General features: G+C 36.6%; 1 protein-coding gene across 2 annotated transcripts; it reads right to left on the bottom strand.

Annotated features, from left to right (window-relative positions):
• Positions 1–336: 336 nt before the first annotated feature.
• Positions 337–9,657, bottom strand: LOC120075560 (tocopherol cyclase, chloroplastic). 2 transcript variants are annotated; one of them, XM_039029052.1, is made up of 11 exons: positions 9,224–9,657; positions 8,066–8,310; positions 7,729–7,808; positions 7,437–7,513; positions 6,850–6,888; positions 6,015–6,184; positions 3,209–3,306; positions 2,247–2,354; positions 1,858–1,974; positions 1,495–1,644; positions 337–817 (listed from the first exon to the last, which is right to left on the bottom strand). In XM_039029052.1, exons 1-11 carry the CDS (start codon positions 9,547–9,549, stop codon positions 641–643), a joined length of 1,587 nt encoding a protein of 528 aa, XP_038884980.1. In that variant the 5' UTR covers positions 9,550–9,657; the 3' UTR covers positions 337–640. The 2 variants fall into 2 exon arrangements, with proteins under 2 accessions (XP_038884980.1, XP_038884981.1); XM_039029053.1 differs by lacking the exon at positions 6,850–6,888 and having other exon boundaries at positions 9,224–9,653.
• Positions 9,658–10,395: the final 738 nt, after the last annotated feature.

Genomic DNA, 10,395 nt, shown 5'->3' with positions numbered 1-10,395 from the left:
TCCTTTTCTATACTTTGTACACTTGTATATATTCATATTTTTGGTGAATGAATAGAGCATTATAATTCTTTCTCAAACCTAAGAGTTTTACAGGGAGCAAAAGCAGTTTATAGCTGCAAATTATGCTATCAACTCAAGAGAAGAGCATAGCATTGGAAGAATCTCAAGGTAAGAGACTAGGGTTGGAGTGGAAAAGAAGGAAGAGGGAGAACGAGAAAAGAGGGGAAAAAAAGAAAGAAAGAAGAGGAATGTTGAGAAGGAAGAATAAAATTGTAGGGTTCCCCCCAAATGAAGAAGAAAAAAACCTTTTTTTTAGGTTCATTAAAGAAGTTGAAAAGGTTGAACTTTTTTACTATTTAATAAGATCTATTAAATACATAAATAAGTTGAGGAGGGCGCACATAAACAATTTTATAAAACTATTGCATATTGGCTCTCCTGACAACCATTCCAGCTCCACAAGAATTGATGACTATATATACTTTGCTCTGCAAAGGTCTGTACTCAAAATATTTTCACATGTTTTCAACTGAAAATGAGCTGAACCCTTTCATAGAAAAGTAGCTCTACCTGCAAAGGTTGCCCGAACCAGCACGACCTCGATGATTCAGTTCACCGTACGGCAAGTGATGATCGTCAGCTACAAGCCCGGTGGTTTGAATAGTGGAAGCAAGTTAAAAGCCTGATCCACATCTATAGGTGTTGTAAGAGCACGCTTGAGGATTTCTGGGGTTGTAGTCTCTCCCTTCCATGTGTTAAACCAAGGTCCTCCTCCAACTTCCAATGCTGCCATGTTACTTGTGACATCCAATACAATCTGCATATCAAGAATTGTACTAATCTAACTATTAAATGTGAAGAACGGTTTAACCTGAATGATATTCATATATCACTAAGAATTGAAGACTTGATGATAAGCATATTAATCATAAAAACATTCTGCAGAGAACAATCTACACCAATCTAAACTCTAGATTTTAACCACTCAGGATTTAATCACGAGTAAAAAACCTCCATGAAGAATGCTAAGATTACAGGGTAGTAATTTGTCTATGTCTGTACACATAACATGTCTGCACAGAAACGTCTATGGTAGTCTAAGAAGCACGGGTATGGATACCACACCACACAGACACAGCGACGCATCATTTCTTAAGAATCTAGGACACAACACGGATACATTTATAAAAACATACCTTTTTAAAAATATATATCATTTTTATACTAAAAGAAAATTAAAAATAAATGGGTTGATGCATTTATATGCTTAAATAATTTAATTTAGTTTGACATATTTCACTTAAAAATTTATAATTATTGTCATATATGTGTCCTTTAGTCCTTTCATATCTAAAACATTTGTTGTATTAACAAGTGTCCGATACATGGTCAACAAGTATCGGAGTTGGATTGTACACAATGGCAAGTGGAAGCCAAACTAAAGCAAAGGGTAGCGGAAATATGTAAAACCCATAGACTATATAAAAATGTCACCTTGCCCTTGCTGCCATCAAATCTTCTTTCCCACATTTGCAATTTCAAGGTACCAAAACATGTATCCTTGCAAGCTGTGTCAAGGCCACGTTCTGATGTAGGAGCACGCAACGGTGAACCAGGCTCGTCGGTTTTTCCTTCTAATTCAATCTGTGCAAAAACAAGAGCTCAAATACTTGGAAAGGATCTTTACTTTCTGCTTAATTTTCTGACTTCCAAAAGAAACGCTTCAAAGGGTCTTTTAATTATTTGATGTGCAACATTGTTGTTTACCTGCTAAAAGACTGTGTACTTGAACACAGGTGACAATTTTATAATTTCACAAAGAAGGATCAAAACTGGAACTAAAAGATCCATAATTACCTTGTGGGTTTCATTTTCGGCAGCAATACACCAATAGCCCCAAGTACTTATTTCCCAGTTAACAGACCCATTCCATGGCACGAATTCATAAAAAATTCCATCATAATGAACTCCAACCTACAACAATTAAAATATCACAAATAGCATTGTTAGTCGGTTAAAATGCCCATCCAACCCCCACATTTCCTACCTTTCCAATCATAATTCCATCAATCCGCAACCCTGCTCTCTCTCCCTCTCTCTAAATATTAGGAGAGAGTAGACCATATTTGTAGAGCCAACACATAAGGGGAGTTGGAGGAGACCACTTCATTCACAACAATGCTGTGTGAGTGAGAGTGAGAGTATAATAAAAAGAGTGAAACTGCAATGTAGAGCCAGAATAGTACCAATGCAGCATTTTCAAAGGTTTCCGTCAATCCAGGAAGTTGTCTCAACCCTCCACCAGCAGTAAGAGCAACTTCTCCATGAGCACCTTCAAAAACATTACACTGAACCTGCAGCATGTTAAAAAGCAGATAAGGTTCAACAATAGTTGAGTCAGTCGAGCAACAAGGTGCTGCTATATATTTTCTCTTTAATTGGTGTTCGGTTCCTTGTTTGCTGTTTTTGGATGTTTTAAGTGGTTAATTTTTCTTGTTGGCCCTCGTGTCATCCTCTTGTTGGAATTTTTTATCACACTATGAGATTGTTTATTTTCAAGTTTCCTAGAGCTGGTTCATCCAAAAGCTTCTTTCTTCGGATTTTAGTTTGTGCTTCATTGAAGAGTTTTCGGTTTGCTTTGTCTGCTCTTTGTTGGTCTTTTGTTGGTTGGTGGTCTTTTTTGGATTTATTTGGTAGCTCTATAGTAGCATTTGGTTTTCTACAGCTAAAGGCAAATTGTTGGTCGTAATTGTTTGAAAGTTTATCTTTATTTGATTGTATTATTTATTTGTTCTTTTTTCCCTCTCCATGTGAGAGTTTGTATCTCATAAACTTCGTAATCTTTTTTTCATTACATCAATGGGAAGTTGTTTCTTGTATAAAAGATATATATCTATAACGAAAGTATTCTTCCCATTAAATATACAGACAGTATTTTACTTTTTGAGAGTACAAACAAACAATTTCTAAGAGTTCGATTTATTGATCTCCTTTTATGAATCTCTAACATCAAGATTCAACACTCCTAGGTTTCTTGTCCAAATTTAAGTACTGCAAAATTCAACCCTCTTTTAACCTCATTATTTAACATGTCGCCCACTAGATATCATTTAAACTTTCCTAGGCCATTTTTGCAGAGTATGCTCAAATTCAAATTTGTAGAATATAGAAAGGAAAAAAAAGTTATTTTACAAAGCAAAAAATTTACCCAAAACCATTTTCTAGGGAATCCTCCACCCCAGTTCTTTTCGGAGTATGAAGGGGCATTTACAAACTCGAACCTCTCGTCCTCCCACTCAATCCAACCTGAGATTCATATTGAAAAATTCAGAAAATATGCCAAACTCTACTTAAAACTTTTTCCAAGAAAATATAATTAGGGAAAGTGAAAGATGCATGATATGAAACAATATTTACATTATTTATTAATTTATACATTCAAATGAAAGATTTTAGCACGATGTATAGTTACTTTAGACTACAAATGAAAGATTTTAGCATGATGTATAGTTACTTTAGACTACAAATCCACCAACTGGTACCTCTCAGGAGATGAGCAAGCTCCATGGAGAAGAAGGAAAAAAGATGAAACATACAAATAGAAGAGAGGAAAGTCCTAACCCAAACAAACAGAACTAAAACCATTTATGAAAAGGGTGTTAAACCTGCTCCATGGAAAACCTGCCACACAAAGAACTTTAACTTCCTTTGAAATTTTCACCTTCCACAATGAGGCAAAGATACCACTAGAGGGAGGGGGATTGACCAGAGAGCGAAGGAAAGATTTGCAAGAGAAACTATCTGAAGGACAAAAGGTCCAAATACGAACATTCCTTCTCCAAGACTACAATAGAACTCCTCAATCAACAAGGGCAAGAACATCCGATGTTTTCCTATAAAAAAGAACATCCGAACCCCAACATGGATGAAGAATAGGTTTGCTAAATGGGCAACATATCCACCACCAAGTGGTTCCTCATTGTGGATATATGATCCAAATGAGGGAAAAGAGTGTAGAGGAATCTATTTCCCAACCCCCTACCCTCATAGAGAAAAATCTCTCTCCTATCACTGATCAAACCCTCCAAAAACTGAGAAAAGAACAAAAATTATATATATATATATATATATATATATATGCTTATATAATAAGAATATACAGTCATCGATTCTTCACCATAAATCAACACAGTGCTATATTATAGAATTTAACTTAGTTTGGTGAGGAAGTATATTAAGGGCAGTATTTTTATCTCCTTTGAGGTTGGAGAGGAAAGAGTGAATCTTTCACATCTCCTTTTCTTTTGCTCGGGTAATGAGAACTCGTTTTTAACTTTGAATCACATTCTAGCTGTTTTTAAAGAAATCTCGGGTTTGAAGATCAATTGGGGGAAGTGTAGCATCATGGGGATAAATTGTGAGGAGAAGAAGCTTAAGAGATGGTTGGAGTTGGAAGGGTGTGAGGTTGGGCTGCTTCCCTCTTTCTGTCTTGGTCTTCCTCTTGGGAGTAATCCCAAGGCGATAGCTCTTTGGGACCCGGTGGTGGATAAAGTTAGGAAAAGATTAGCATCTTGGAAAAAAGGGTATTTTTCTAAGGCTGAAAGACTTACTTTGATAAGATTTGTTTTGTCTGGCCTTCCTATAAATTTCTTTTCCCTTTTCAAAGCCCCTAGCAAGATTTCTAAGAGTCTGGAGAAGTTAATGCATGATTTCCTTTGGGAAGGGGTTAAGAAGGAAAAGGAAAGGACTCGCATTTGATTAGGTGGGAGGTCATTGAGAAGTCTATAAACAAGGGTCTTGAGATTGGAAATCTTAGGTTATGTAACAAGGCCTTACTGGCTAAGTGGTTGTGGCAACTTTTATTCTGAGCCCAACTCTCTATGGCAGATTATTGTAAGAAAATACGGCCCCCATCCTTTTGAATGGTTGTCCAAGGGGTCTAAAGATTCCCACCGGGATTTATGGAAGGATATCTCAAAAGAGCTCTCACTTTTTGTGGAGTTAATCCAGCATGTGGTGGGGGAGGGGAGGGAGATTTATTTCTGGGAGGATCACTGGGTGGGCGAGATGCCTCTTTGTGCCTTATATCCTAGACTCTATCATTTGTCGGATCTTAAAAATCATGTTGTTGCTAACTTTCTTGTGTGGTCAGGGAATTCTTGATCCTTTTCTTTTAGGTTTCATCATAACCTTTCCAATAGGGAGATGGTGGATGTCGTTTCTCTTCTCTCTTTGCTTGAGAATTACTCCTTTAGGCTTGGGAGAAGGGATGTGAGGGTTTGGAGACCCAATCCTTTGGAAGGATTCTCTTGTAAGTCTTTTTTTGAGTCATGTGGACCATTCTCCCTTAGGTGTCTCAGTTTTTTCAGTCCTTTGGAGGATTAAGGTTCCTAAGAAGGTGAGGTTTTTTACCGGCAGGTGTTACATGGCCGTGCGAATACGATGAATCGTCTTTCCAGGAAGTTCTCCTCGCTTGTTGGGCCATTCTATTGCATCCTTTGTCGGAAGGCGAGGAAGATCTAGATCATATTCTTTGGCGTTGCGAGTTTGCTAGCTTTGTTTGGGAGCATTTTGTCCAGGAGTTCGCATTTCATTTGCTCGTCAACGGGATGCTGTTGCTATGATCGAGATTTCCTCCTCAATCCGCCTAAGGGGGAGAAGGGTCGCTTTTTGTGGCTTGCGGGGGTGTGCACTATTGTTTGGGTTTTGTGGGGGGAGTGAAATGGTAGGACTTTTAGGGTGTGGATAAAGACCCTAGTGAGGTTTGGTCGAAGACCTTTTGCAATTACCCTATAGGTGTCATTTTGCATAATTGGACTCCTTTTTTGTAAGAGGTTGCTTTTGTGGGCGGGGTGTTTTTGTTTGCCCTTGTATTCTTTCATTTTTTCTCAATGAATGTTGTTATTCTTATTTAAAAATAATAATAATAATAAAAGAAAAAAAAAAAGACAGATAGTTAGAAGTACTGCATCAAGAAGCACAAATTTCCGAGGTAAACTGAAGTTTGAACATGCCTGTCGATAACCCGCCTGCCATGCATATTTGCCAATGAGGTTCAAATACTGGAAAGGCTGCAAGCCAGCCAGCTGTTGACTTCTGCTTAGATCCAACATTTCCCCAGCCATAAACTGGGCGAGTACTGTATTCCCACCGAGCAGTTTTTACAGTTTCCAAATAGTTTGTCCTGTCATTAAATGCTGTCAAACAGTGTACCAATAATAAGATGGAATCCAAGATGCAATTGTTGATGCTTTCTAGAAGAAATATTAAACAACCAATGTTTCCAGCTCCTTGATATACCGATTTGAAGCCCCAAAAAAAATTTAACTCAACAGCTGGAAAAACAACTCGTGCAATTTTCAATAAAGTCACGGAAGTCCAAGCTCCTTTTGATTGAATAACTTCAAAGCTCTTCTTCCACATAAGCAGACAGAAGATTCAAAGATTGGTAATTACCATACCTCATGACAAAAAAAAATAAGATTGTTTTTAAAAAATTCAACAAGTTCTTTTGGCATAGAGTTCATAAATTAAATCTGAAGGGAGAGAATGTTCATGAATGAAGGTACTTTGGCATCAGATTCCATTATATTGATGCAGAAACATGAAGATATTTTATTTTATTTTTATGGGAAACTTGGAACGTCATATAGTTAAAAATAAAATAAAATAAACTTAAAGGTGTAGGGATGGGAGGTCCTAACAGAAAGGGCCTCCTGTCTAAATTAATGAGAGAGTATTGTGTTATGAAAAGAATAGTGTAAAACACTCCACGCAGAGGTAGTAAACTGTATATTTTCACCCAAGAGCCTTAAATGTCCCATTTCAAATTTCTCTGAAAGAAGTTACTCTTGCTTAAACTGGATAATTTTCTCTGGAACGTTTCTCCTGAAAATAATATCAGCACATATTATTAACACAATAATCTTACTTGGTGAAAAATGCTTGATGAATAGGGTGTTAAATTGACAAAGTATAGATATCTTCAATACATTTGTAAATTTTTCAAACCAAGCAAAGGTGACTATTTTAATCCATTAGCCTAGGTGAATCCTTTTAACAATAAGACGAACTTTGAACTGCTCTATATCAATTTGGTATGTTTGGTTGAAAAAATCCATCAACATCCAACTCTGTGCTTCTCTTAAGGCACATTGGTAAGACTTCACATCTCATTCTTTTCAAGAGCTCAAAACTCCTCAAGAGTGGCGGCTTCCATTCAAGTTCCTAAGGTTTCTTGAACTATGGTTGGAGTTTGTATCCAATCTAAAGAAGCCACAGAAGTCCCAAAAAGTGGTGCCATTTGAATGATATCCTTTGTATTGTTGGGGTCTTGAGCCATTTGAATGATATATTTTGTTTCTCGAAAAATAAGAAAACAAAAAGTTGTCAACACAGAATACTACACTTCATAAGAGTAAAAGAGAGAGCAGCACCTGCCATCATCACGAATAAATCCTTGATGCCAAAGTGGAGTGACTTGAAATCCTTCCACTACCTTTTTATTGAACTCCTGAAAAAAGGGTTGCCCACATGTTAATAGAAACCATTTACGACCTCTGCCAGAAACGACAATAGTTGAAGCAAGGAGAGATTCCAATCTGACAAATTTTTTCTTGAAATAGATATAGAAATATTTCATGCATTAATCAAACTTATATAAGAGAGAGAGAAAAGAACAAGTCTCCAGATAAAATGAAGCAATACAATCTAAGAAAGCATCTCAACCTCCGGATTGACTTCCTTGTCTGGAGGCTTAAAACCTCCTTTAGTTGCAAAACTGTTGCCCAGACACAGTTCATGCCTACCTATACATTAAACACCCAGCATCAGTGCCCATTTTCTTTTAAAAGATGGAAGATATCTTGATACCGTAGCCTATAAAGAGGTTGAGAAGTCTTTTAAAAATTCATTCTGAGAATCAAAGGATATGAAGTGCAAGATGAACAGGCATATTTACTAGTTCATGAAATAAAGGCCTCAATTTTATATATATATATATATCGCTAAGGAAACATTGTAAAGGAAAGTAATAAAAGAAGATACATTTGATATCAAAACTTACTTCCCCAAAAGTTTTGAGAATCTTCAGAGTATTGGCATATGTATTTGTCATAAGCACCAAGAATCTGTGCTCCAACTCCTGTAAATCTAGGTCCATGTTGTGCGATTTCTACTGGTGTTAATTTCTTGGGAAATGCAGGGTTCTCAACGGAGTACATGAAGCAGAAACTCTGCCTCTTCTGTGGAATTGATACCTTGAAGTACCAACCTTCAAAGAATTTCCTAGTACTCCCATCAAAGTGATACCTGATTCAAGTAGGAAGTACAGAAAATTGGAGAATGTAAAACAGTGGTTACCACAGAACCATTATGAGATCAACCAATTGCTTGATGCAGCTAAGTTCTAAAAAAGAATAATTATTCACCTCAAATCACATAACAAAAACAAGGTTACACCAGGTACAAATGCACCAGAAGACGTCTAGAAATTGTAACTCATTGTATGCAATATTCATACCAGAGATGCAAAAATATGTTGTGCTTCTACCTTTACACAAAGGAGCATTCAAATCAGATTTCTGGTTTCTTGCTCTATGCTCACTCTATTCAATGGTTTTTGGTTGGTCAAGTAATGGGTTTTGATAACGAGTCACAATTCATCAGGTTATGGACACTATTCCTTGTACTGCTTTTTCATTGGTGTAAACGTTCATCTCAGTTTGCTCTTACTACTCTAATCTATACCTGGAGAGCACTTTTGTAACCCACTGTGGGCAGTTGGAAGTTTCTTCTCTGTCTTTCTTTGCAATTTCATTGATCAATGAATAAGATTTTGCTTCTTCTCCCAAAGGAAAAAAAAAGGTTAGCAATCAGGCAATTCGCTGAATGATAACCCATTACCTCACCTATGAATCTCTTACTCAACCACCTCAAAATGTTGACCTAACAAATCAAGGACACCCCATAACTACCAGAGTCAATAATGGATATTTCGAACTGAAAAAGGTATCTCGCTACAGCCAGAACAGAGGATAATAAACAAAAATGGAGCCTGATTGTTGTTGTTAATCGTTGGGAATTTAAATCGAAGATGAACTATATAAAACTAGGGGGTTTTCACAGATACATTTAGTGAAACCCCCTCAATCATTCAAGTGAACATTAGCAAGAAATTCGTAACAAAGACAGCTAAGCTATTGCCAGATGGGAACCTTCGTACCCGCTGTGAGGAGTCCGCAGCTCGCGATTACCCGGCGTGGGCTGATAACCAGGAGGGCAAACAAGACTTCCATCATCATCTTTCTCAATTTTCGATGTCGCAGAAGATTCATAAACAGAGTTCGAGCTGGAAGCCAATACTCGGATGCTCGATCTGGATTTCTGCCTCAGCTTCGAAGAACCTCCCCAACGAAGATGAAATGAGCTGGACTTCAAAGATTGAGGAAGCTCCACTCCGAACATGGATTTTCCAGCTTGAGCTTCCATTAATTTGGAAGAGAAGTGATGAATTCCGCACAAGGGTAGATTGAACACAGCTGCTTCCATTTCAATTGCCCAAAATGGAACAAGAGAAATTCAAGCGAGTCGGCTATTATATATATATATATAGCTCAAACTCTGCCTGCATGGCAATTGACCACAAGAAATGAGTCGAGAGGTTGCTTCGGAGAGAAATTGAATTGCAGTAAGATTCTGCAATCAAAATGGGGAAAAAATCTACTGTTACAGTAAACTACCATTCATTGCCATGATTTCCCATATATCGTTGTGAACTTGACGAGAACAAATACCAATCAAATATAATATAATAATAACATAATAAAGAAAAATTATTATAAATAGAAAAATTCTAAAAATATTTAATAAAAAGTTCTAGAAGTGTTTTTTAGTTTTGGAACTTTTTGCTATAAAGTGTAAATATTTTTTGTATTTCAAAATTCACTAAATGTCACTATTTATAGGTAATTTGACAAGTAAGAGGTGGATTACATGGATACTAAGCAATTGTCTAGCAATTAATTTCAAACATTTTATGAATGATTTTGTTAAACCACTTTGTATATGAATATGAGCTTCAAGATGTTCAACATTTATCAAAAACGAGCTTCAAGATGTTCAACATTTATCAAAAACTTGGGATGTGAATTCACCAACATTATCAAGACAAATTGTTTTAATTGTATAATAAGAAAATTGTACTCTTAACTCAATTATTCGAGTAAGTAATCTTGCAAATGCAAGATTTCGACTTAATAATAAGCACACGTGTGACCATTTGTTGGATGCCTCTATTAATAGCATAAAATATCTAAATGGTCCACTTGGTGCGTTAACAAACCCACATATATCATCATAAATTCCTTCTAAAAATGCAGATGATTCAATCCTCAC

This window comes from Benincasa hispida, chromosome 4 (assembly GCF_009727055.1).
Source record: "Benincasa hispida cultivar B227 chromosome 4, ASM972705v1, whole genome shotgun sequence".
NCBI lineage: Eukaryota > Viridiplantae > Streptophyta > Magnoliopsida > Cucurbitales > Cucurbitaceae > Benincasa > Benincasa hispida.
The sequence above is the reverse complement of the archived record's forward strand: the minus strand, read 5'-3'. Positions and strand labels throughout refer to the sequence as shown.